General features: G+C 44.9%; 1 protein-coding gene across 31 annotated transcripts in view; it reads right to left on the bottom strand.

Annotated features, from left to right (window-relative positions):
• Positions 1 to 27,973, bottom strand: part of NRCAM (neuronal cell adhesion molecule) — a 287,175-nt gene that overhangs the window by 74,783 nt on the left and 184,419 nt on the right. For 21 of the 31 annotated variants that reach the window (XR_006298454.1, XR_006298455.1, XM_043588585.1 and 18 more), the window contains exons 4-5: positions 4,571 to 4,771; positions 2,073 to 2,090 (exon numbers count right to left, since the gene is read on the bottom strand). Coding sequence is in view for 29 of the 31 variants with exons in the window: in XM_043588585.1 (XP_043444520.1) it covers positions 2,073 to 2,090; positions 4,571 to 4,676 (124 nt within the window). In the remaining 2 variants the exon portion in view is untranslated. The remainder of the gene's footprint in view (positions 1 to 2,072; positions 2,091 to 4,570; positions 4,772 to 27,973) is intronic. The other 10 variants (XM_043588587.1, XM_043588584.1, XM_043588569.1 and 7 more) reach the window with 1 other exon arrangement.

Here is a 27,973-nt window from a genome sequence, read left to right as displayed (position 1 = left end):
CAACAAAATGGCTTGACTAGGAAGGCACATGGCAGAGAAGAGAACCAAACTCTCCCCGTAGGAGCCACTGCCTTATACGATGCCAGAGAAAACCATTTACACAGACCAGTGGTTTTCAACCTAGGGTCCCCTCGGGTGACACAGGGCCATTCTGGAGGCCATTGTGGTTGTCACCACTGGGCAGGGAGGTGGTACTGCAATCTGTTGGGCAGAGGCCAGAGATGCTGCTAAACACCTTACAGGACAGTCCACCCCACTCCCACTGCCACCTAGATCATTTCAGCTGTTCATATTCCAGCTCTTCCCTTTCCTCCGCGCCCATGCTCTGTGCTTTGTGAAACCTCTTCCACCTGCCAATCGATCACTTCCTGAAGCTTAGTAATTGCCCTCTGCCCTTGTCTTTCTTTACCGTGGTTAATTGTTGCCAGGGCTAACTTTACCACTTCTGTGCCTAATGTCCTATGCATCTGCAAACGTGTCTCTGTTCACTTGTTTTGTCTCTGGTCTTGCTGCTGTCCACCACAACAGACACGACAATGCTGGCTCTGACTAAATATCCAAATAACACCCAAAGGACAGATGAAAAGCAGAGCTCAAGACTGCCCTCTCTTACTACGCACCTACTAAATGCTGGATACTCAGCACTATCGTTTCCTCCTCCATTTAGGAAGAGCCGCCCCTGTCTCCTGCTCCCACTCAGCCAGCTGCTCGTCCTCACCTCCGCCACCTTACAAGGAACACTCACTCCTGCTGCCCTATCAGTTCCCGGTGCTGGTTAGCACTTTGGTCTGGGGGTTAAGAACCAGTCTGTTTGCTTCTTACCATCTGTGAGACTTCAAGCCAGTTTCTTAACTGCTGCAAGCCCTTAGTTCCTTAGAGGGAAAATGGGGCTTAAAAGGGGTATCTATGGTGTCTACCTCCAAGGGTCACCAGGAGGATGAACTTAAAGAACGTGTGTAAAATTCTTAGGTCATGCCAATACTGTAGTGGTTCAGCATTAGCTATGTGTAAATTATGATCACAATCATTTTTATTTGGACCAGCTTCATCTTTGAGTAATCTTTTAGGCTCCGGGAGTATAGAGTTTGGGATGATGGACAGAAGCCTGGAATTTCACACCTGAATGGTGGACACCCAGGTGGCCGATGGGGGGACTGTTGGGGTGACTCAGTCCAATTCCTTGTATTTTTCTGCAAGTGACAGAGGTCTGTCTGGTGGTTTCAGACCCAGAACTTGTGTTCACACGTCTGCAGGAGAGCCCGTTCAATGCCATTTCTGACCTGCCAGGAGTGTACTGCTTACCCACACCTCTGAACAGCGCGTAGGTCCCCTGGCAACGAACAAATGCTTCGAAGCGATAGGGGGAAAGGTGATTTTACATGGTTTTCCTGGTTAATCCAATCTCAAAGGATTTTTCAAATGCCTGAAAACTTTTTTTTTTTTTTAACTATTTTTTAGGTAGATACTAGATGCTGCCCCACTCACTGCCCAAGACAGCAGAAGTTTTGCTTAGAGCAAGCCACTCGGAGACGATGTGAGCGGGGACTGCTTATTTGTCGTTTGCACACTTGAAAACAATGTTCAAATTCACTGGAATTTGGATGGAACGCTAGTCCATACAGTCCTCAGGCCGAAGAAGTATGGCAAGGCATACATATGGCTGCTGACTTGGGTGAAGCCTATGCATATGTGCTCACCTTCTGAAAGATACCAAAAGACAAGCCTTAAGCCCAGCAAGCATTTAATGGCATTTAGAACCAGACAGTAATTTCCTTTAAATTTTGTGAATTTTCTCATTGAGTTACATCAGATGTGAATAAAGCTTGGAAGTTAGTAGAGCAGAATATCGGCAAAAGAAAGAGTAAATACCTGAGTCCTCAGAATTCATGCAGGGAACATATTAAACTTGCTTCTTGGTATTTAAATGCAATGTTTAGCCATAGTAAATGCACATGCTTAAAACGACGTTAGTCACAAATCATAAAGTTGTGCATTCAATTCACAGCATTAATTCAAAAACAAAGACATGGTCAAGTTTTCACACTGCCTAGTAATTACAGAAAGACACTTACAGTCTTCAAGAAGTTTTGCTTTTTCCCCATCAATATCAGCAGGTGAGTGGGCAAACAGGATTAAAGAAAACCAGATGTTAGTAATAAGAACGTTAGAACCCTGGAGACCAAAGGGGCATCTCGTCTATTTGGTTTGACCTAAAAAACCAGTACAGTGAAAATGGCAGTTGTGGAGTCGTAAAAGGAAGACACTCCCAATAATGGTTTTGTTTCCTCCTGTGGCAGCGATCCCGCATAAACATGTGGAAGAACAAAAGGAATGCTGTAGGCAAAAAAAAAAAAAAAAAAAAAAAAAGATTCTTCTAGGAATGGGGATGGCTAATTCCATTCCATACATGTTGTGCCAGACAAGTAATTATGTTCAATTTGAAAAATAGCTGGAATCTACAATTAATCTGAGTTGTCACATACTGCGTCGCGTCTGATCCTATTATCCTAGACACCACTATGCACGTGGTCATAATGCCTAACAATGGGACAGCACTACAGTGACAGTGCTCCATCCGTGCCAAACGCAGCACTGATTTTCAGTTGTTTCTATTTCTGTGGTTCGTCTCCAGGTCGGGAATGGAACTTTTCAGCCGGTAGCATATTTCTGCTTCAGAATCCCTCCTCACCCAAGGGCTGCTAGGACCCACATCAAGGAGCAGCTCATGCAGAAGGGGTGTAGGGGACAGGGGCAGGGAAGAAATTACATTAGCATGCAATTCAAATGATTCTGCAGTGCCGCCTGTCACTTCTACTTGTAAAGGTTAATACAGGAGCGGCATTGTCCGTGACTTTCTTTTCATCATGGTGATGCCTCTTCTCCATTAGCAGCGGTAATTGAGTTAGCCGTAGGTGACTGTTCCCCTCTGATGGTTAGATTAGGCAGTCAGATTAAGGGAGAATATATTTAACACAAGAGAGAACAAAAGCCCATTTCTCTCAAGGGCTTTTGTCTCTCTCTTGGTAGGGCAAATGCTTACTTAGGCAATCCAACTCCAATGGCCTTAGCCAATCATACGTTTTTGTTTTTGTTTTTGTTTTTAACTGAAATGAAGGGCAATGAATGAATACTTTATAATACTTTATAATACTTTAACAAATAAATAACGAGATGTTGCATTTTATCGTCCTTTAGACCATAGATGCGTGGCAAAGGAGGTCTCCAGGGAGCGGGGCAGACCACATCCCTTCTTAATGTCTTCCCACTGGCACTTGCAACATCCTTTGGCAAAAAAATGAAATTCCCGACAATGGAACGGCCCCCAAGAAAGTGCTATCTTCCTTGCACCTTGGAAAGCTTGCCAAGCAGATGTCCTATTCAGGAAGCAAATGGATTTAAAGAGGTCACGGAGATCAAGAGTAAAGGATGAATCTGAAGTACAGTAATTGTCCAAATTTGAAATTCTGCTTCCATTGCAAGAGAAGGGACCGGTTGGAATCCAGCATTATCTTTGTTGTTCACTGCCAGGCCACCCAGAGAAGGGAGAGCTCAGCATGTACTCTATTATCAGGAAGGGGTGACGGGGGTGGCTGGAGGCTAAGACAGTAGTCCCTGCTGTCCCATTTTAAATTGTTTTTTTGCAGATGACTTGTTTTCTTCTCAAAATTTACCTTTTGGTCTTTGATCACATCTTTTAAGCCAAAGATCTTTCTCTAGGCTGCAGATAAGACACACGTCCTACATCCAGACTCCTATTTAAAAGGACTTTTGCCTTGTTGGAATCAAGAGAAATGAACTGGGGCACCTGGGTGGCTCAGTCGGTCGAGTGTCCGACTTCGGCTCAGGCCATGATCTCACAGTTCGAGGGTTCGAGCTCTGCGTTGGGCTCTGTGTTGACAGCTCAGGGCCTGGAGCCTGCTTTGGATTCTGTGTCCCTTGCTCTCTGCCCCTCCCCCACTCATTCATTCTTTCTCTCTCTCTCTCTCTCTCTCTCTCTCTCTCTCTCAAAAAAAAATAAATAAAATAAACATTAAAAAAGAGAGAGAAATGAATTATGGGTAGTTTGGGGATACTGAGGAGCATGGGGTTGGCTGAGAAAACACCCCCCAATCTTTCCAGAGCACCCTGAGTGCATGACGGGAGAGGGTGGAGTAGTGGGGAGGGGATAAGTGGGGACGTCCCCATGGCCGTTTTAAAGTGATTGAGTTTTCTTGCAGGACTGCTTCGATCAAGAGTCGCCTGTTGGATCAGGGGAGCCCACGATTCGCTCCTTTTCCATCCCCAACCCCCCCCCCCCGCCCCCGCCCCCCCCCACATGTTATACAAAAGGCACCTGAGGAGGAAGAAAGATAATGATAGGGAGGGGACAATGGTCTGACCAGTTCAATGGCCATTTCTATGGTGAGACTTTTTATAAACACCAGGTGCTTGGAGGTAAAAGCCAAATTAATTTTGATTAGCTTTTCAGTATCACACAGACACCTTCTCCATTCACAGGGCTCACAGTGATGGGAAATGCTGGGGAGGCTTTAACTCCCAGGCCTAACAGCTTTGAAACGTTAATACTTACGATCAAGTGGTACTTCCAGTGCACTAATCATCTGGCACAGGAAGAGAATCAGGGCCACTCTGCCTGCAGGTAAGCGCTTCTTTTTCGGCATTATTTTAAGCTGCATTAGCTGAACTCCTGCTGAGACCCACAGACTGTATTTCCTTTTCTTCTTTCGCAGAAGATTTGCGTGCAACGTTTAAATAATGTTCATGCAGGGAACTGAAAAAGGGTAGGATAAGAATTATGGTGTATTAAAAAAAAAAAAAAAAAGAAGGCAACGAGAGGAAGTCTGCAGCACAGAAAATCAGTTCTGTATTATACATGAACTCCAAAAAGGAACTAACGTTTAAATATTTAACTCTCAAGGCTGGAATAATCATTTATTCATACGTCAGCTAAAATCAGGTCAGAAGCATTTGTAGTGATGTCAAGTAAAATCTGTCTACTTGGCCATCCTTACGGTTTTCCCATTTAAAATATCTGCATTTATATCGGAGGCCTACCATGTCATTCCTAAAAGGAAAAAAGCTGGGCGTATAAATCGATTGGCAACTGAGGGAAGAGGGAAGGCCTAATGGCTTCTCCATGCTAGAGATTATCTTTGGGAAAGTCCAGGGCACTGTGGCAAATTTGCTTCAAACCCCAAACACTCATTTACCAGGTGAACAGCCAACAATCAGGGCCTTCCCCTTCCCTCACTGAGACTACGGTGGCAGGCACACCCGAGGCTCCAAGTTCCAGGCCTTTCTCACCACAGTCACCCCCCTCAACAGTGGGATCTACCAAATAAAGTTCAATACATCCTTAAACAGAAAATAGAAAAACTTCAGCGATCTGGTCTCAATTTATCCTGCCAACCTTGTCTTGTCCTGTTGGCATAGAGCTATTTTTTTTGTTTGATAGTCGGCTTCTGCTTCCCTTTCTTGGATCCGTCCTGCAACATGCCCTGAATTTTCCCACCTTCTTGCCTTTGTTCACTCTGTTCCTTCTGCCTGGAATGCCCTCTCCACCATATTTCCCTATCAAAGTCCAAGTTATTTCTGTATAGATCACCTAATATTGAAACATTAGCTGATCAACCACACTAGAAGTCATTTCACCCCCACTAAGAATTCCTGAAATTCCTTTTTAAAAAAACTGTTTATTTATTTTTCAGAGACAGAGATTGTATGAGCGGGGGAGGGGCAGAGAGAGAGAGAGAGAGAGAGAGAGAGAGAGAGAGACAGAATCCAAAGCAGGCTCCAGGCTCTGAGCTGTCAGCACAGAGCCCGATGCAGGGCTTGAACCCATGAACTGTGAGATCATGACCTGAGCCGAAGTCAGACGCTTAAGTGACTGAGCCACTCAGGCACCCCTGAAATTCCTTGTTTTAATCATTTAATCGTGATGTATATTATACAGATAGATGCAAAGGTAAATAGACTTTTTGACACGCATGCTCTCTCCCCTACTCCTTCAGGCAAAGGCGGTGCCTCTCCCACTTCTGTATCCCTCTCCCATCACCCAACATAGTGTGCCTCACACATGAACGTGTTCGCCCCACACAGAAGAACATGAGCACACACACAATATAGACCTCTGTCCCACAGCCAACTCCTTCCTGGAATGACAGATTCAATCGTGACTTCTCATTAATGAAGACAGAGGGGAGTGACCAATGAATGGCTCTCTCGAGAACGTAGAGGGATGCTGTTATTGCAGACGACGATAGCTCCCACAGCTTAATTACCGAATGACTTGTGCGATTTTCATTGTCTGTGTAATTGTGTCTTTTTCTAATATCCATCTTCCCCACTAAACTAAAAGTCTCCTAAAGGGAGGGACTGCACCTTTCCTGTTCCCTATTGTGTCCCCAGAGCCCATCACAGTGCCTGGCACATGGTACAGAGTAAATGAGTATTTGTAGGAAAAAAAAGAAAGGTTTTGAGAAAGGGGAAAGAAATAGAGATTTCAGATCTTTGAGGATGAAGTTGTATTCAGATAGTCTGACTGCCATCTACCTAAGGCCATATTTATATTTACAGTATTGGGTATGAAAACCAAACCCTTGTCTATATGGTCAACTTAGTTCTCCTATCATGCCTGTATATGGAATACAGTTTATATGTATAAAAGAAAAATGAAACAATCCAGATAACGTGTTTTACTAGCAACTGAGTTCTCATTTGAACACGATTACAATTATAGCTGGGACACCTTTTGGTAACCAAATACCAAAAGAAGAACTTACTATACTACACAGAGACATTATATGTATATAAATCTGTTTCCTGTATGAAACATCCATATTATGTGGTTTCATTTCAGAGCCAAGAAATTTGTCTTTCCATTTACAATACATGAACAATCACGCCCATCAAACATCGAGAGGCAGATTGAGAAGCTCCTCCAACTATTTCCAACCAAAATATACACCAGGCAGTCTTTCTCTGTGTGCAAAGCATATCTGTATCATTTCATCAGATTTACTTAGGTCTCTCGTGATTTTTCTGTGGAACACTAACTGAATTTCAACATAAACTTTAGGGAAAATACAAATAAATGGCGCAAATGACTCTAAAACAAGTGGATGTTACAAACTACACAGATTGAGAGGAAACCACAGAATCCAAGGAGACAATGGCAGGTATTCCTGCTTTCTATGTCAGTTTATTTCACTTAAGTGCCTTACTCTCTGGAAGAGGTGCTGGGGAACGAAAACACTTTCTAAAAGATGCACTCACAAATTATAATGCTCACACGGTCTTAAGCAACCACCTACAATTTCTAAATTCTTAATTTATTATTTACTTTGCCTGCATGCCTTAACTCTTCATCCTTCAAAGAGAGGAAACCGCCAAGCAGTTTCATAGACAAGGAAGTATCTTTCGACCCACTCTACCTTTTCAGACGCTGTAGGGAATAAAATATTGCCGCAAAATCACAGTGTTGCATAAAGAAAAAAATTAAAATTGTAAGAGAAACTGAGAAAGGACTTAGTTGAAGAGACATGAGTAAATCCTCACAATGAGAGGGGGTCGTAAGCTAGATGAAGTGTTTCTTCGGAAGCAGTAAGTTAACTGCAACAACTGTGTCCAGTGTAGCTTCTGTTTGGAGAGGACAAAGCCACTGCCCTCCCCATCCTCAGACTCCTGCCTATGGAAAATCACTCACTCCTCCTACATATGCCATCAGAGGTGAAAAACTCCGTGCCTAAGGACAGCATTAGGTCCCCAGCACTCACTCAAAGTGAGAATCAAACACAGCTACAGAAAATTGAGCTTCCTCTCCGTAGGAGTGATGTGCTCGGCATGTCTCACAAAGAAAAACCGCTGCTTCTGTGCTCTCAGTATTGATGTCAACGCCCTGCCCTGCTAGGAGCCCATCTGCCCTGTGGTCCTACCTTGCAAGGTGACGGTCATCCTCTCTTACCCGAGAACTGTGAATCAACACTACCAGGCTTATGCAATTACATTAAAACGAGTGAAACCGCACTTGGAAGTAGCAGGCATCATGTTCAGTCAAGGCTAACGAGTATGTTAGTACAACACAGCTTGAAATTTACAAAAAAATACCTGCGCAGACATTTTAAAGCATGCTTGAATAAGACAAATGATAGGTCGGTCTTTGCAATATTATTCACCCTGATATTTAAAACCACATATACTGTTAAAATGACCCCGGAGTATTGATAAACAGAAAAGCCTTTTAATATTTCTCCTCATTTAACTCCATTCAAAGCAACTCTTTGCCTGTTGCCTACAGACGGGAAAGAAAAATCTCCCTTCTTTGGTAAACTTTTCATCATTGGAAAAGAAATACAAGTCAAGGTTCCCTTATTTCTTTTTGCCTAAAATACATATTAAATCGTACAGCAAATGCTCCCCTGCATGGTTTACCATGTATTTTAAAAGAATTCATATTGGGGCGCCTGGGTGGCGCAGTTGGTTAAGCGTCCGACTTCAGCCAGGTCACAATCTCGCGGTCCGTGAGTTCGAGCCCCGCGTCGGGCTCTGGGCTGATGATGGCTCAGAGCCTGGAGCCTGTTTCCGATTCTGTGTCTCCCTCTCTCTCTGCCCCTCCCCCGTTTATGCTCTGTCTCTCTCTGTCCCAAAAATAAAAATAAAAACGTTGAAAAAAAAATTAAAAAAAAAAAAAAGAATTCATATTAATCCCAAGAAACATAGTTCTTCTGTTACCCGCTTAAGAAGTCTTGTCATTTGAAAGAAAATAAATCTTTGTTTTTCTCTCAAGTGAAAGATGAAATTATTTTCATTAAGAAAATATATCAGCTTTTAACCAGAACTGGAAGGCCAAGCATTAATCACCATTTTATTCTGGTCCGTTTGTGCTTTTTTGGCGTCCCAACATGGGTGGTTCAATGCTGACTGTGCAACGTAACACAATCTATTCTCTAAGCCAATAAACAAATATGCTTATGCGACTGGATGCCCTTTGGCACACTAATTGTTGCTTTGGTGACCCATCAGTGTCTGGCCTCACTAACTGGCCACACTAACTGAGTGTGACATCATCTTGACTGTGAAAGGCGTTTTTCAGCAGTCAACTTGGGGATGGCTACTTTCTATATTTTGCTAAATGTTTACCATAAGAATGAGCGCATTAATGTCCATTCTAGCCCATGCTTGTGCTTTTCAATCACAGATTTTTGAGTCTGAGACTAGGGAAGGAAGGTCAATGGGAAATGGACAATGACTTTGCATAATGAACACATCAACAAAGTCACACTTAAATCTACACACAACTACATTACCATGAAAACGCCTCAGAAAAAATAGTCTGAGATTATGTGCCCACAGCAATTGTAACGGTCTCTTCAAATAACAAAGCCAACTTTGTGAAGCACCAGGAACATGTTTCTAATTTCCTCCTAGCCCAAAGGGATGTCCTATAGTAGAGTTTCAACAAGGAATCTGGTACCTAGAAGCTAGAATAGTATTCAAGGAAAGATGGACAATTAACAGGTGTTTTTACCCAAATAACAGATGATAGAACACGTCTCGATAACAGTTCAAATCTCCATTCCTCAGAGCACTATAACTGGTTCTCTTATTTGACATCAATAGAAACCCCAGAAAATAGGAAAGCAAGTATGGTGCCCACTTAATAGATGAGAAGAAAAAAAAAAAAAGCCCATCACAATGGCTGTGATTCATCGAGCACCTTCCATGTGCCAGGAATCACACGGAGTTTGCTCCACGCATTCACTTATGTCATCTTGCCAATAACCCCCAAAGGTAAACTCTATTACACCTCCCGATTTACTGATAAGGAAGCCGAGGCGCAGAAAGGTAAAGTCACCTGCTTAAGGACACACACCTGGTATGTTAAGTGCCAGACCCAGAGCTCCGGTTCCGGGAAGGTCTGGAACTTCCAGCCGGCTCACATCGCCACTCCCTGAGAAGCCCCTGGCATTTCCCTCCCTCTCGTAGTTTCTGATTTTGCATTTAACTGAGAAGCAAGTAGAATTACCAAGTTCAGTCACTGGTGCTAAAAGAAAAAAAAAAAAACCCTAATGGTTTCTGAACATAGATATACATATGGAGAGATCAGACAGAAGATCTTCACGGCACTGCCCATAGCATGACTTCGGGGGCCTCTTCATGTGGGAATCCACATGAATACTGTCAGCTGGAATTGTACCACATGCTGGCTGGGGCCTTTTCAAGGAACTGCTAGTGAGGACAATGTGGAGAAGACACGCTTCACAAAGTTAATTTTAAAAGTAGGCAATATATGCACGTGGTACAACATTCATAAGGTACAAAAGATCATAAATTCAAAGTAAGCAACCTAGTTTCTCCCTGAGAGGGTTATTACTAACCAAGCTTTGCAAATCCTTCTAGAGCTATTTCATGATAAGGATAAACATACGTAAAATGAGATCTTAAGGACCTCTTGAATTTAGAAAAATTTATCCAAGCCCTTTTGTCACTGAAGTTAGAGCATCAGAAATACCAACGCCTTTTAATGAGATCTAACCTTTTGCAACCCATGAAATGATTTGGATGCTGGCTTTTTTTCCCCACACGTCCTTTGTTTAGCATAGCCAATTACAAGAAAGGAAAGAGTAGGCAATGATATAATCGAGAGATCTAAGACAAAGGATAAAGCATGCTTAATGAAAAGTCCACGTGGGTGAGACTAACAGCGACCCTGACCAAGGATGGCACCTGTTCACACTTGTACAGCCAGTTATCTGCGGACAGCCGTCAGGATCAGCTGCAAGGGTGGGAGAGCTGACTGGAGAGGAAGGGTGGGTGCAGTGAGAAAGGGAACAGCGCCTCTCAAAGGAAGACCTTCTCCTCCCACCTCCAAATCCAATCACAATTAACTATGAATGAACGGGTGGCTGTAATGCTCTAAATGCTCACTACACTCCCTTTGTCCTTCTGCGTTGACCCCACCATCCTGACCAAGGCTAGAAGAATCAGGGGTGGGTGTCTGACCAAGGCAGCAGCCATGTTGAGCGTGTGAGATGACTGGGCTGTTTTAAAGGGCTGAACAGTGACCAACAAAGTGGTAACGAATTCGTCTCTCAGGGGGAGGGTAAATACAAGGCAGAAAGGTCGAGTGAGTCAATAGTTTGGAGCGGGAACAAAGGCCAAAGATCATACAGAGGCAAGGCAGCATGAGAAGCCCTGAGTAAGCAGAGGATATGAGGTGTCCAGAGCAGAAGGCGGCCAGTGGGCAGCCACAGGATCAGTCGAAACAGGGACAGGTTGTTGCTGAGTGACTGCAGCATCATGGAACACCTGAAAGGCGGTAACAAGTGCCTACTCCTCTTGAACCATGACAACCAGGCCTCTAACACTCCTGGTACCCCAGGCAATGTCCCAATTTTCGATGAGGTTTGCCAGAATAGTGGTTCTGGTTGAAGCCTCTTCCTGTCTTTCTTGCATCTTATAAACTGAATCAAGCCTTCGATCTAGCAGGACAGATAGACTGCTACATGGGTGGCCCACTCCTCACAGCATCCATACCCTGCAGTCACCTCTCACAAAGACGCTGGGTTTGGTCACATGACATACTTTGGCCCATGGGATTTTAGCAAGAATTGTGCAAGCAGAGGTGTGGTGAGCATTTGCACACTGGGGCTTGGGCTCTTGTAAGTTCTCTCTGGGAGGCCTGAGCCGCACTACGGAATGTTGAGAGGCCAGCGGAAAGAGACCCTGGGGGGACGAAACACCACTGTGGACTTTCTGGGCCCACCTGAATTCCCGGCTGAAAACCACCGAGCAAGTAGCTTAGTAAACCACATGCAGCAGCAGAACCATCTGAGAACAGAGAACCAGATATTAACCATCTAAGGGTTAACAAACCCTCAGAATTATGAAAAACAACAAATTGTTGTTTCAAGCCACAAAACTTTGGGTTGTTACACAGCCACAGGTATATGGAACAATTAACAAGATACACTGAGACAGGCTGTCTCTTGTAACCAGAAAGACTTTAATACACACATTTGAGAGTGCTGATGTGTCCAAGGCACAGATCTCCTTATGAGATTACGGCCGGAACCACAGGAATTCTAAATGAAGAGTCTGGCAATGTAGGTTTTTCCCTCTGAAATGAGCTATCCTTCTGTTTTCTTCTGGATATGCTTCCTTGTGCACATATTGGTACAGCCAAGAGGCACAGACTTAAGTTACATTTCTCATGCAAAACTTAAGATGGTTACCACTGACGTCAAACAAATTTCCTTGCATGGAAACAAATGTGGTTTATGCCTAATTTAGAGTCTTAGATATTGTATCAGTTTATTTCTAAGGCAGAAAAGGCAAACACGGAGCTAGAGAACAGGGTGAGAGAGACAGCTCGGTGTTGTTAGTCTACCCCTCCCACCTTCCCATGTCCATGAAGCAGACTAGGATTCTGAGCTCGGTCCTGGCTTGTATTGGATCCATTCACTCTCCTAGCAAACAGGGAATCTGAAAAAAGCGGGGAGGAGAAAGAGTGAAGCCAAGCCTGAGAGACAGGTCTACTCCTTCATCCCAAAGTCCACTCCCCATTGGTTTCCTTCAGATTAGAAAACAGAAACAATTTTAAACATTGAAAGTAGGGAACTGCTTGCTCTAACGGCGAGGTCTGAGAAATGGAAATTTAATTCTGAATACGGGTCTTGATAGTCATATATCTGGAAACTCTGTTGGGCCACGGAAACAAGCCAGGGCTCTATTTATCTTCTTGTAAAGTGAGATTTCCACAAGTATCACTGAAAAGATGTAAGGATCAGAAAGAGTTTATTAAAACCTCCAGCATAAAAGGCCTTACGGGATATTAGTATTCTAAATGGGCAACGCTTTGTCCATTTGTCAAGTAGACCACCCATGGCAAAATGGCGGCCATTTAATAGTAGATAATAGTATTTGGGATGCCTGGCAGACTGGCCACTTAACAAAAAAGTCACATTTCAAAGATAAGAATCCAGGATTTATAAACTGATATTCCTGCTAAATGGCATGAACCATTCGGATTGGAGACGCAAGGCATGGTTCAAAATCTCATTGTGTGCTCCTCTCCTGCTGGGTCTGCGGGCAGGTTTGGGGAGAAGAGTGGGAGAGAGAATTAGCCAATCCTGCAGGGAGCAATCAACCCAGTGGTTGCAATGCTTCAGCACAATATAGTTTATATCTCACTCATGCTAATGTCCAGTGTGGGCAGACTGGGGGCTCTGCTCCAGGCTGATGGCAGCACCGCCATTTTGTAATGTTGCCATCTCAACATGTGACTTCCAGAGTGCCCGTATTCTCCTGCTCTCGATGGCCTCCACCCAGAGGTGACACACACGTCTTCTGCTCACAGCCAGCTGGCCAGAAGTAGTCAATGACTCCTGAGATATCTTAGTGAGGGCCACTAGTTCTGCCACACAGAGCATGCTCGAGTCACTGTAGATCTGAAAGGTGCTTTTTCTGGGAAGGGTTTCCAAAGTGACATCATATGGGAGGGTCGTCTTAACGTTTCATCTCCGTGATCAGAGTCCAGGAGGACGGTGAGCCAGGGCTGTGGGGGCGCTGGCTGCCCGTGGCCACCTCATCTGCCTTTCTCCTCGCTGCATTTCTGAATCACTCTCTTCTATAACTTGGGCTTTCCCCAAACATGAGCCTGGGTGCGGAGGTGAGGAGGCAGAAGGCCCAGATTTCTCACATCCAAGGGATGTCACTCCTGCCATGTCACAGATGACTATAATCTTCACAGTAATGTTTCAAAATATATTTCGCTAAGGTATCCAGGCTCCGTAGAATCACAACAATACCATGGAAATGAGAAATGGAGACTGACATGACATGAAGAATTGTGTTCTCCACTTGTTATCAGTGCTAGGAAAGGTATATTATCATAAACGAACTAGCTGGAAATCCTTCATTCCAGCCAGAGGCGATTTCACGTAAAGAACAGATCTCCGTTACTTGCCGATATGCATTTTGCACTACAAAGGATTTATCAGCAAAACAGGGGAGTAATTCATGAAATATTTAACTCCTACTGCACTTCGTTTTCTTTAAACAGGCCATGTGGAAATCTGCATTTATAAAAAAAATAAATCAATAAGTGATCCTTTGCTTCCAAAAGAATTTGTCAGATTTACTCCAAACAGCATCTTGCTCCTTAGCGTTGAGAATACAATTCAGTTTCCAGGAAGTGAAATATTAGCTCCTTAGGAGTCCATATTCTCTATGAAAGCGAAGCACACAAACGCATGGATGTTAGAAACAATTTTCTCTACGATGTTGAAATTTAATCAACCCATCGATCAAAGCTTTAGAATACTCTGCTGAGTGTTGTGTGTGCTAAAAGACACTGACTTCTCAGGAACCGCTTTTTCTATGAGAAGATCACATTCTATTTCTCCTACTACTGAAAAGGGCTCCGTAGAAAGGATTTATTCCACTATGCAGTGAAAGAAATGGCATTTCCAAGAGCCGATTTAGGAACGCCAGCAAGAAGAAAGTATTTTGGGTCCAAGTGTCCTGCTTCCCGGAATAATTGGGACAGAAAAGCCTCTGGTTTCTATCAAAGTTGGTTGATAAGAACCTTACACTTAGAATTACTGCCCCTTTTGTCTCTTCAGTTCCATTTTCATGGAACCATTTTTGTGGGTAAGCTGAGCATTTATTTCCTAAAGACAAACATTTGTGCCTTTCTGGAAAGAGAGCTGGGAAATAAGAAGGGAACATGACATAGGAGGTCAAAGACAAAGCAATAAAAGATACACCGTAGGTGTAAGAAATTTCCAAGTTACATTATGAGTACCTTTTTTTTTTTTTTTTTTTGGTTTTGAAATTATGGCAATTCACCAAGAAACTAGGCAGAAAAATACCCGCAAAAAATAATTCTCTTAAGCACATGCAAGGAATCTCAAAGATTTCCAGGGCAACTTCTGTAAGGGCTCACGCTTTGAACATCTCTAAGGTCTCCTCCAGCCCTGGGCTTTGGAGTGTGAGCTCTGCACCTGTGTTAATGAAGCAGAGCCAAATAAAGCAGCCACCCAGAGTATAGCCATTGACATGCCCCCGCAGGAAAATAAAACCAAGACCAGAACTTGGAAAAAAAAGAGACCCAAGCATCAGATTCTGCGAGGCCACTGGTTATTAAATCTGATGAAGCCTGGCAAGGCAGAGATGGACACATGAGTATCAGGTGCACGTGACCATCTCAACAAAGGGCAGAAAGATGTGGGCGGGGAGGCAAGTCTGTGTCCAGTCTCTTCTCAGAGAGGAGGAGGTGTGGGGCTCCCGCAGAGGCTGAGCAGTGGTTTCTGGGTCTGGCTACCACTTGCTGAACCTCCTGTGGCCAGTGGACATCACTTGGGCAATAGGAGAGGCAATATTTTGTGGAGAAGGGATTCAAAGCCTGGAAGAGCAGCCAGCAGAACCTAGAAATGCAAGGGACGGGGGAAGAACAAAACCAGCAGAAAGGTGAGAGGCGGCGGGAAGGACACCCAGGGACACCACTAAGAATAATGCTGGAGACAGAACCCAAAGACATTCCTAGAGCTAAAAAGAGTATTAGGTGTGAGTGCAGAGAATGCTCACGTACAGGAGGCAATGAATAGTTGAAGGCCCCCTTTCTCCTGCCTGGTCAGGTGGCTCAGGATTAAGCCAGTAAACACTGAGGATCTGACACCAAAAGCAAAGGCAACAAAAGCCAGAATAAACAAGGGCGACTGTGTCAAAAGAAGACACACCGATGGCCGACAAATACATGACGAGCTTCTCACTATCACTAATCATCAGGGAAATGTAAAATAAAACCACAGTAAGCCATCACCTTACACTTGGTAGAATGGATATTATCTAAAAGACAAGAAATAAGTGTTGGTGAGGACGTGGAGAAAAGGGAATCCTTGTACACTGTTGGTGGGAATGTAAATTGGTACAGCCATTCACTTAAAGAAAGGTTGGATAGTCAGGAGAGCTTGTGACTCTTGATCTCAGGGTTGTGAGAGCAAGCCCCACATTGGGAGTGGAGATTACTTAAAAATAAATAGAAATAAATAAATGTGATGTGATTTTATATAAATATGCATATACGTACATACACACAAACAAGAGAACGCTATTTAGTCATTAAAAAATGAAATCCTGCCATTTGTGACAACACGGATGGACCTTGAGGGCATTATGCTAAGTGAACTGAGACAGAGAAGGACAAATACCACATGATCTCATTCCGTGTGGAATCTGAACAAAGCAAAGCAAAACAAAACAAAATAAAACAAAACAAAAAACCAAGCTCCTAAGTACAGCGAACAGACTGGTGGTTGTCAGAGGCAGGGGGTGGTTGGGGTGAAATGGGTGAAGGGAGTGAAAAGGTACACACTTCCAGTTATAAAGAAATAAGCCAAGGGGATATACACATGGACAGCATGATGACTGTGGTTAATAACACGGCATTGCCCATTTGAAAGTTGCTAAGAGAGTAAATTGTAAAGTTTTTAGCACAAGGAACATATCTCGTAACTATGTATGGTGACGAATGTTGGCTAGACGTTATTGGGGTGATCATTTCACAACATACACAAATGTCGATCATTATGGCATACACCTGAAACTCATAGAACGTTGTGTGTAAATTACACCTCAATTAAACGAACTGCCATCTTCTCATGCAAACAGCAAAACGTGCAGGGAATTTTAGAGGATTTAATTAAATTTAACTCAATAATCTGAGAATCAATTATGTACAGATCAATCGCTGCTTGGGGGTGGTCAGAGAGGATAGGTAGCAAACAGGCAAGGGGAAGCTGCGGTTTTGGGTTTTTTTTGTTTTTTGTTTTTAGGGGGGAGCTGTTTTGAGCAGTGCTCAGCAGAATGGATGCTATAAGGCTTCCGAAGCCAAGTTATAATTGTGTAAAATGACAATAATACACCTGCCCTCCTGACCGCGATCATCACCACAACCACTAAACCATAAAACAGGCTGCCAAGCCCCAGTTGCGGCATCCAGATGATTCTTGGTCATTTTAAAGAAATAAAAGTCAATAGTTTTCCATCCTTGTGTCAAAGGATGGAAAAGAAGAGCTCTTTGACCTTCATTAGGGAGCTTCTTAAAATATAATACTAAAAGTATAATCCAGAAAAGAAAAAATAATAAATTAAACATCATCAAAATTAAAAATATTTGTTCTTCAAAAGACAGCACTAAGAAAATGCCAAGCTAAGCCACGGACTAGGAGACCAGTATTTATAATCACAAATCTAATAAGGGACTTGTAGCCACAAAATATAGAAAACTCATACAACTCAAAAATAAGAAGACAATTCGATTTTTAAAAATGGGCAAAAGATATGGGTAGGCACTTCCCCAAGGATATACACATGGCTAATAAACCCATGAAAAGATGTTTGATGTAATTTGTCATGATGGAAATGCAAATTACAACCAGATGAGATACCACGACGCACCCACCTGAAAAGCTGTATTCAGAAAGACTGATTATATCAAGTACCAATCAAGATGGGGAGTAACTAGAATTTTGGGACATCGCTATGGGAATGTAAAAAGGTATCGCCACTTTGGAAAAAGTTTGGCAATTCTTAAAAGTTAAACATACACTTACCATACAACCCAGCAATTCCACTCCAAGGTATTTAACTAAGACTGATGAACCAGAAGTCCGCATAAAGACTTGTATGCACACGGACACAGCAGCATTTCCTATAACAACCAACAACTGGAAACAATCCGAATGTCCACCAACGGGTGAAAAGATAAACGCGACAAGGTATATTTATGTAATGGAAAACTCAACAGTAACAAAGAATGAATGGCGGATATATGTGTCAACACGGGTACAACCTGAAAATTATGCTAAGTGAAAGAAGCCTGACACAAAAATGTGTATGATTCCATGTCTATGAAGTTTCTAGAAAGGTAAAACCATAGAATCAGAAAACAGATTAGCAGCTGCCCGGGTCTGTGGGGTGGGAGGCAAGAATGGGTAGGAAGAAATTCTTTGGAAGGTGACGGTAATATTCTAAACTAGATCGGAGTGAAGTTTGCACAACGGTATTGATTTACTAAAACTCAGCAAACTACACTTACAAGGAGTAAATTTTACGGTATGTAAACTATATCTCAATAAAACTATAAAAAAGAAAAACAACTTCAGACACCTTGTGTTTTCCAAATAAAGACACACTCCAGAGGTCTTCCCCGCCCTGACACGTGCTCTCACATGTTACACTGCTTCTAGCCCCAGTATGAGTTAAATACATCTATTTCCAAACAAAGTTAAGCATTACTAAGAGAAATGGTAACCAATATATTAGTTTTTGAGGCTAACTGAATTATTGACGTGATTTCAAGAGGACAAACGTAGAGAGAGAAATTTAGAGGAAACTATTCTAACTAAACTACAGAAGGCTAGAGAAAATAGGCTACCTTTGTGATTTTCATGAAAATGGCATTTCTATCACCATCTGCAAGTTAGTTGCCTTAACAAGGGCTCAGGACAGCTTTCAGAATTTCTCAAGATGGTTTTTATGATAAAGACCCACTTTTACATAACTCTGATTTCAAATCAGAATTACTTCGGCCTCGCCCACACTTCCATCTCATGGGAAGCAGAGAGATGATTCATCAGGGAGTCTCAGAGTGAGGACACATGCCTCCTTCACAAGCCACCACGCCTCCCCCTTGTCCCCAAGTGGCTTAGTGTGCTGACGATTATGAACACTTTTAAATATCAATGGCATTTATTTCTATCTCGCTAAGCAAAAAATGAGGCGCCAAAAGCAGAGATTTAAAAAATTAAACTTCTTGGGGCTCCTGGGTGGCTCATTCGGTTAAGCATCTGACTCTTGATTTTGGCTCGGGTCATCAGGTCATGATCTCACAGTTCGCCACATTGGGCCCTGGGCTGACAGTGTGGAGCCTACTTGGGATTCTCGTTCTCCCCCCTCTCTCTGTTTCTGTCTCCCTAGCAAAATAAATAAATAAACTTCAAAAAATGAAACAAAACTTCTCAAATGCAGACTCAGTCTCTGAGAAATCCATTTCCTCGCCCAGAGGAAGATTCTGGCCTCCGGCTGCTGGAGAAGGAGCAGGCTGTCTGTCTGCTGTGTAGGATGGGAACCCTTCCAAGAGGTTCTCTCCACCAATTAACACCCTCCACTCCAGGGCTGAAAAAGCTCATGTAGTCCTCTGGCTGAGAGCCCGCTAAAATAGCATTAATCCCCTCTGACTACCACATCCTCTATGCCTGAAGCTCTTTGTCTTAATTAGTCCTACTCTACTTCTCCCATTCTCCAAGAAATCTCTTTCCTTTCCGCTCTTTCTAGCCTAGGTCCCATGGGACACCCTTCATATTTTTTTTTTTCTTTTTCAGGTCTGTCCTCTCAACTCCTTTAGCCCAGGAACAACCTGGATTCAGCACAGTCTTGCCTGCCATGACGTAAAGCCCAGATTCCCCACGTTGCACATACGGGTGGGGTAAAGTGATAAAGTGGAAAGATGGGCAGTGGAGTCAGCCCCTAGTTCAAATCCTGGCTTTGCCGCTTAGAAGCGGTGTTGCGTTGGTTATGTTAAATGAGCTCTCTGTGCCTTAGTCCTCTCATCTGTAAAGCGGGGCTAACTACCCAGCTCCAGGGCTGTAGAGACGATCAGTGAGATCGTGTCATGTGTCATGTGCACAAGCAACGTGCTAGGTGCACCCTTAGTAGATGGTGACAAGTCCATGTGACAGGGCCTGTCATACACAGCCTCTGCACACCTTCCCAGCCTCCTGTTGTGTCCCATGCTCTACTACAAGCCTAATAAACGACGCGTTGATCTCCATGTCTTCCGGACTCTTCCCCCACTGTCCTCAGGGCCTGGATAAGGCCGCCTCCTTCCCGGAGACTCGGCTCACATGCGGTCCTCTTGGACTGTCTGATGAAACAGTAGCCACTCACCACATGCGGCTACCCGGATCGAAATTAGCACTATCTACAGTGAAAAATCCAGTTCCTCCGTCACACTGGCCACGTCACAAGTAGTGGCTCCTGTGTTGGACAGCGCAGAACAGACCGTTTCCATCCTACCAGGAAGTTCTGCCGGACAGAACAGCTCCAGGGGAAAACATGTTCGCTACCCCACACGTTCTTTTATAAAAGCACTCATCGCTTCGTGCTTTGGTTGTTGAGTCTTTGTCCGTACGAACTGTGAGTTTTCTAGAGTGCCACCCCAGTCAGTGACAGTATGCTAAATGGTTTACTGAATGATTAAAGAACTTAAAAAAAAAAAAAAATCTTTTCGTTTTCCGGAGGCCCCTGACCCATGAGGAAGGAGCTCCCGATATCTTTGCCTTCGGGAGCTGGTCCTGACTGGGTTTGCCTTGTTTTGCCTCCTTGTTTGGACTGGTTTCGCCTCCTATTCCATTTCTCAATCCGCTCTAATCCTTCTTAATTCAGTTCCTGGCCTTCTTGACTCCCTGACCTCTTTCCTCTTCTCAGATGTGTGTCTTCCCAGATTGGCTGCTGTCTCTTGCTCTTGGGGCTCTGTCCCTGGCTTCCCTCCCCTGTCTCTCATTGTGCTCTTTTGTGGGATTACATTTGTTTCCAGCCCCTCTGGGTCCCTAACCTGTTCAGGCGAGCCCTGCTCTAGACTGTGTGGCCAGGATTTCCTGGCCTCCCAGAACGGGTGTCAAACAATATGGCTTCTGGGAAAATATCTGATGCCAGGTAAGTCACTGAATAGAAGACATCTCTGTACCTGCAGTACCTTGGCAGCTTCTGGCACACAACCCTCACAAACTTGTGTTGAAAGAATGAATGCGCCACGCATGTTATCAAGAGATACAATCACGGGAAGGAATGAGGCGCACAGAAGAATGGGGCTGGGGAAGGAGGAGAGCCGATATGGAGAAGAATACATCGCTGCAGAACATGACCGTTCAATCCACAGGGCACACCTCCAAGAAGCCGTATAAACCCACTCAGAAGCAGTCCTGGGACAGGGTGGGGAAAGGAGGAGGAATTTACCCCCAGGCTCCACTTGGTCGAAGGCTCACACCCTGCACCTCTGGGTCGTGCGTTCCAAAGCATGGTCACCTTGTGGGTCCTGCAGTGGCGTCAATACAGGAGCCTCCCAACGCAGGGTGGGAGACAAGAGATGCTGGCGCGAAGCTCCTCAGAGCCCACGTGGACCCGGAACATGACACAGGGAGGCTCACAGGCTCTGAAGTGGAGCATCACAGACGTCTGGCACAATGGATATAAGTTAACCTTTCAAATCATCTAGCCATCACAGGTGGGGCTGGGACACCAGAGGATGACAACAGGGGAAGATCTACAACGGGGGGTCTTCTCACACTCGATTCCTGCTGAGGTTCTAGGAACAGGGGAAGCAGCGGAAAGAACGGACCGGTTGGCAGGACAGAGGACAGTCCGGTGGGATGGTGGTTCCCCAAGGATGAATGTGATACAGGGAAAATGAGTGTAGGGATGTCAGCAGGGACCGCGGGCACAGAAAGGCTGAGGAAAACCTGATCCACTTTATAGTTTTGCCTGAGGCCAAGTCTACTTTGAAAGATTCCCACGTCTTCTCCTTTGTCCAAAACCTCAGGCCAACGAAGGGACCCTGGCACCCTTGCCAAAGTTTCACCTTTAATAAGATTTCCTCAATCATTATGAAAACGATTAAAGGCCCAGATAATGGTCTTGGCACTAAGGGTTGATACACTTGACTTCACCAGACTTTTCTCAGAGCCCAAGCACCAATTCCATTGTTTTCAGTGTGGCGACTCTCTAAATAGACACTGGGAATCGCTCTGGTTTGCTCTATACCTAGTCTACAGCTGGCAGATGTCTTTTGGAGAACAAATGCTCTTCTTGTGATTTGCTGTGTCCATTCACATCTTATTAATCAAGACATTTTCAGCAAGGTTTTGTTTCTTCTTTAAGAATCATAGACTTGAGGGGCACCTGGCTGGCTCCGGCGTCTGACTTCAGCTCAGGTCATGATCTCGAGGTTTGTGGGTTTGAGCTCCACGTTGGGCTCTGTGCTGACAGCTGGGAGCCTGGAGCCTTCTTCAGATCCTGTGTCTCCCTCTCTCTGCCCCTCCCCTGCTCATATTCTGTCTCTTAAAAATAAAGAAATGTTAAAAAAAAAAAAAAAAAAAAAGAATCATAGACTTGAGGGGTTCCTGGGTGGCTTAGTCAGTTAAGCACCTGACTTTGGCTCAGGTCATGATCTCACGGTTTGTGGGTGCGGGCCCCGCATCGGACTCTGTGCTGCCAGCTCAGAGCCTGGAGCCTGTTTCAGATTCTGTGTCTCCCTCTCTCTCTGCCCCTTCCCCGGTTGTGTTCTCTCTCTCTCTTGAAATTAAATAAAAAACAAAAGAATCATAGACTTTAGAGGCAAAGACACTCCAAGAAATTATTTCAGCACCTTCTTTCTAGGCGGAAGGACAAAAAAGGCATCCCTAGAAAAGCTGGCGTGTTCACCCTCTTCTGCACCACTCCGAAACCCTCTTAGCTGCCCCTCAGATTTCAGCCACAGCTGGGAGGGTCCTCTTCCCCTGCAGGCTGTGAGAAGCTCTGCACGGGTGCGCCTAGACTCGGCCTCACCTTGTCCCTCCAAAGGGATCCTTTGCTTCCTGCCCTGGACATCTCTAATTTCTGGCTCAATCCTCCCAGGAATCCACTCATACATGCACAACCTGGCAGGGCCAGGGAGTTAGCGCTGTAGGGTCACTCTTCCCCAACAGGAATTTAGAGTCAGTGAGTAAATAAAATACCTCCCCCATTTCGCCCCAGGCAGACAGTCCTGAGATGCATTTCATAAACCCCCCCTCAAAGGTTCCGAGGTGGAATCAAACAGCCAAAGCAATCATACATTCTTGTGTTGGCTTTTCTCCTTTTTCCATTTCACTCCCCTGTGCTGCCTTCCTGCTCCCTGAGATGACATTTCCAAACAAACTGCCTCTGCACAAGTTTTGGTCTCTGGCTCAGCTTTTGGGGGACCTATGTTAATTAAGATATCTGGGTGGCAGTCTTAGCTTGGATTTGCAAAGTCTCACACCCTGGATTCATGCTCTAGGGGTACAACACCCACGACTGGCTCCTTGGTGTGCCCACCACCCCTGCACAGCCACTCCTCAACTGCAGTGACTTGTGTCTTCTCCCCAAAGCCAACAGGGGAAACAGGAGCAGCTATCCCCTCGGCACCTGCGTCCCCAGGTGTATCCTCTTTGTATACTGAGGGAACAGGTGCAAGGAGGCCAGAGAACTCATCCAAGATCTCACAGTGCAAATTCAAATTAGGACTTGAACCCTAGTCCTGCGTAATCGTTCTAGAGGACGCCAAGAGGAGACGAGTCCTCATTACTACACGTCTTGAGCCCCTCCGTCCTCCACAGTCATTCCCTGCAGATCTAGAGGACACGACACGTAGGTCTAGATGCACAGTTTCACTCTTTCTCTGGGTCCTTTCTTCTCGGGTCCGTCTTTGGTTCTCCATCACCTCAGGGAGCACAAGATGGCCAATCAGTCATATTGACCCTCACAGTGTGAAAAGTCTTTCTGTTTCACTATCTAGAATTTTTTTTCCTTTTCTTCTTCCCTCGGGTCACATTCTTTCACCTCTTGGCTCAGCTTCTTATTTTCCTTTGCCTCGTTGGAAACACAAGTGCAGACTCCCTTGGTGCATGAGTCACAGCTCGGAGAGGCATTTTGCAGCCACCTTCAACTTCCACCTCAAGCTTGGCTACCAGACTGACTGGAGGGTGCACACTGGAAGGAAAGTGAACATGACCCAGCCCGTGGAGACCACAGAAACAGCTCTCGTCTCCCCAGGAGTTTAGAGCAGGCACCTCTTCTCTCTGGCCCCCTCAGGAACCACACTGATGGCGTGTCAGCAAACCCCAAATTTCTTCTCAGACCCTAGACTCCGAGGGGTGGGGATACCCAAATCGCATTATTTTTCTTCGCAAAAGAGAATTTCACCACATTCTTTGCTTTGTTGGTGGTGGAAATGAGAACGGATGTCTCCTCTCCCCAGGTGTGGGGACGAGAGAATAACGCTAAGTCCAAAGGTTAGAAAGAGAGAAGTTCTCTGAGCGTGAGTGACACAATAGGCTGGCTCTTCCCTAACAGGTGCGAGGTGGTAGAGGAGCCAATGCAGTTCATTGCCCTGACTCCGGGCCACCCCACCCCCCCGCCATGGCAGAGGCGAAACGGGGTGGCGCCTGCCCGATGCCCGCTTCCTGCCAGCACCATCTGCCAGGTGCTAGCATTTCCCTGCCATGAACCGCGCTGTGTAATCGCCTCCAATCATGGGGTGTTTCTCTGAGGTCCCTACCCCTGCCACGAGCACAACTGTCACGCAGAAGCCACTTAGGAAACTAGAAGTCATTCATCTCCATGAACGACCCAACTCCACAGAGCTCGGCTCACAGGCTTATGGGATGACTTAATCAGAAAAGCTCATTTTCAGGTTGGGTGGGTGCCATCAGGGAGGAACACATGTTCAACAGCTGAACGTGACCTGGGCCAGACCTCATATCAGCCCAGCAGCTTGAAGTTCACATCCTGAACCTCCTTTACCTCACAACACCATGCGGGCTTACGCGGTCTCTCCATATTGCATTGCCTGCTGTTTCTCGAACGTACCATAGTATTCATGCTACATTTAATGCTATGTATGTGAAAATATAATATGGCTTAGCATCTTTTCTACTGCCTTTTCATGTAACTAGGAAGACGTATTTAATGCTGCATTATTTCATTTCTAATCATGCTTACATTCTGTACAAACCGAGTTACATGTACATTTTGGTTTACTTGAAAAAGATAGCACACGGGGTGCCTGGGTAGCTCAACTGGTTAAGCATCTGAGTCTTGATCTGGGCTCAGGTCATGATCTCACAGTTGTGAGATCGAGCCCCGCGTCAGGCTCCTTGCCAAGCGTGGAGTCCGCTTGGGATTCTCTCTCTCCTTCTCCCTCCGCCTCTCTCCCCAGCTCACTCGAGAATGCTCTAAATAAATAAATAAATAAATAAACATTAAAAAATAAAAAGATAACACATACCTGGGACTCTTGGGAAAAACACAAGGACCTTAAGGTCTTTAGGTGTCATCAGAACCAGGATTATTCTTCTACCTTTACTTGAAATGATCACTCCAAACATGGCCCAAAGGCTGTCATAAACTGATATTTCAGAGACATATTCACGCCCCATACTGATGATACAGTGAACAAACGATACATACTGAACATGTAACTGTGACTGGCATCAATTATTTATATGGTAGCTACCTTAAAAAAATTTTTTTAATGTTTATTTATTCTTGAGAGAGAGAGAGAGAGAGAGTATGAGTGGGGAAGGGGCAGAGAGAGAGGGAGACACAGAATCTGAAGCAGGCTCCAGGCTCTGAGCTGGCAGCACAGAGCCCGACATGGGGCTCGAACTCGCGAATGGTGAGATCATGACCTGAGCTGAAGTCGGATGCCCAACTGACTGAGCTGCCCAGGCACCCCTATAGTAGTTACCTTCTTAGCAGCCTAATGGCAGCCCATTGCTTCTTATGTACTTCTCCAGAGTTAGGACTAAAAACAAAGACTCCATCTCTGTTCCTGTAACAAACACATATAAGTTTCTTTCCCAGGGTTGTCTCCTCTGAATCAGAAATCAGAGTCTGTTTCTTGTCTGATTACTTGGACCAAACCTTCATTCAGTTTCTAGGTTTCTAATTCTACGGGTCTCTAGTGGAAGAAACGTTATTCTCACTCTCCAGGTAAAGCTATAATGAAGAAAGCAATGATCTCAACACGTCCTCTTCCCTCCAACATCAGATGGACAATAAGGGTCTCCCACCAGATAGGTAATGAATGTCGACCTTGCATTTGCTCAAGAGAAGCCAAGACATCTGGGCCGGAAGATCCATCAGATGGTCCTAGAAGCCATGGTGGCACCTGTGTAACCTCTAGCAGCTGATGAGTCATCCCAGCCCCACCTTCTGAAAGATGTTCAGGGCTGGATGTATAGCAGCCGAGGCAGCCTCAGGGGACAGAGCTGTATCTAGGCAGGAAACCTACTGTGTGACAATATCCCTGGCACTTTCCCACTGTCTCTTCCTTTGGCATCTGTAGATCACTGTCCCTTTGCACAGTTCTCCTGGATCCTACAGTAAACCCTGGAGCTTTGAGATACAGGCTACTGGACTATCCCCGCCCCTGGTGGAAGGTCTCCCCAGCGCCCTCATCCTTGCTTCAGTGGTGATGGCAGGTCACCTTGTAGAAGGATCCCGAAGACCTTCTGTGAGACAGATGATTTCACAGTACAGCTCTGTTGAGACCTATGCCGTTTTGACCCAGTTTAACAAGTGGGGGAGTCCCTCTAATTCTCCCTATCACCTCCTAGAACACAGGTTCACACCAGACCTCTGGTTTATACTTTCCAAATTACACAGCAGAATTCAGCTTCCTTCTGGAAACCCCTCATGTCCCAAACGCTCATGTTTCCAACTGCTCCTTCCCTAGAATAATGGTCAACATTTGCTGAGCATTTACTATGTGCCAGGCCCTGTCTATGCTAAAAAATTTGCACATATGACCTTATTTGATCCCCACACACTTCTCTGACTTAGGTATTATTAATAACAGACAAAAGCTTGTGAATATAGTTTCACAGATGCTGAGTAGGGTTTACAAACACCTTCAAGGTTTTTCAAGAATCAGCTGGCACAGGGGCGCCTGGGTGGCGCAGTTGGTTAAGCGTCCGACTTCAGCCAGGTCATGATATTGTGGTCCGTGAGTTCGAGCCCCGTGTCAGGCTCTGGGCTGATGGCTCAGAGCCTGGAGCCTGTTTCCGATTCTGTGTCTCCCTCTCTCTCTGCCCCTCCCCCATTCATGCTCTGTCTTTCTCTGTCCCAAAAAAAAAAAAAAAAAAGAATCAGCTGGCACATTTGTACCCCCATCCGAGAAGTTCTCTTTAAGCCATGGCTTTCTTATTTGCAGGATCTCTGACATGACACCACACCATCTGCAGAGCCAACAAAAACATACCTGTCAGAGAAGGAAACTGGTGAGTCAGAAAACCAGTGGTCCTAAAAGTGTGAGATTAATATTCAGCATTTTGAGTAGTTATGCATTGTTTAAATCATTCGAAATGTTCCTTCCTCACACATCTAATCTGGTTTCCATTGTTTTTCCAAATTTTCCATTTTTTAATTCTTTTTAAAAATGTTTATTTATTTATTTTTGAGAGAGAGAGAGAGAGAGAGAGAGAGAGAGAGAGAGAGAGAGAGTGCGAGCCTGTGCACAAGTGTTGGAGGAGCAGAGAGAGAGAAGGAGGGAGAGAATCCCAAAGCAGGCTTCGCACTGTCAGCGCAGAGCCCCATGTGGGACTCGATCTCATGAATGGTGACATCATGACCTGAGCTGAAATCAACAGTTGGATGCTTAACCAACTGAGCCACCAACGTGCCCCACCATTTTTTTAATTCTTAACACTGTATGTGTGTGTCTTCAAATATTTTCCCTTATGGATGAGAAGTACCATTCCAGTGTTCTCTACAGGGTTTCCCCCACATCATTGTTTTCAGCAGGGCTGTGTGATTCTCAAACCTACTGAATCTTCAGAAGGATTTACCGAGAGGGATCCCATAGGTTTCAACTCCCAGGTCATCATGAATCACTTGGCAGTGGTCTCGTGGAGAAGCCCAAGGCTGCGGTCCAGTGCCAAGGGAGAGCAGGCCCAAATGGATCAGCCATGTCCCCCAGGGGTGTGGGTCAGGGCAATGGCACACAATGCCACAGGCTGGTCACACTCAATGTGACCTCTTTGGCTGCTTGTAAAAACTGAATTCATGAAGACTCCTGCATATCTTTTATTAGCACCTCTCCTACAGTGTTAGGTCTTTTTATCTTTATCATCATTTGTTCTGCCCAAACACACGGAAATTGACGGTCTGGGCCTTTCCCTGAATGGCATGT

Source organism: Prionailurus bengalensis, chromosome A2, assembly GCF_016509475.1.
Source record: "Prionailurus bengalensis isolate Pbe53 chromosome A2, Fcat_Pben_1.1_paternal_pri, whole genome shotgun sequence".
NCBI classification, from domain to species: Eukaryota; Metazoa; Chordata; class Mammalia; order Carnivora; family Felidae; genus Prionailurus; species Prionailurus bengalensis.
This window is presented reverse-complemented; position numbering and strand designations above follow the sequence as displayed.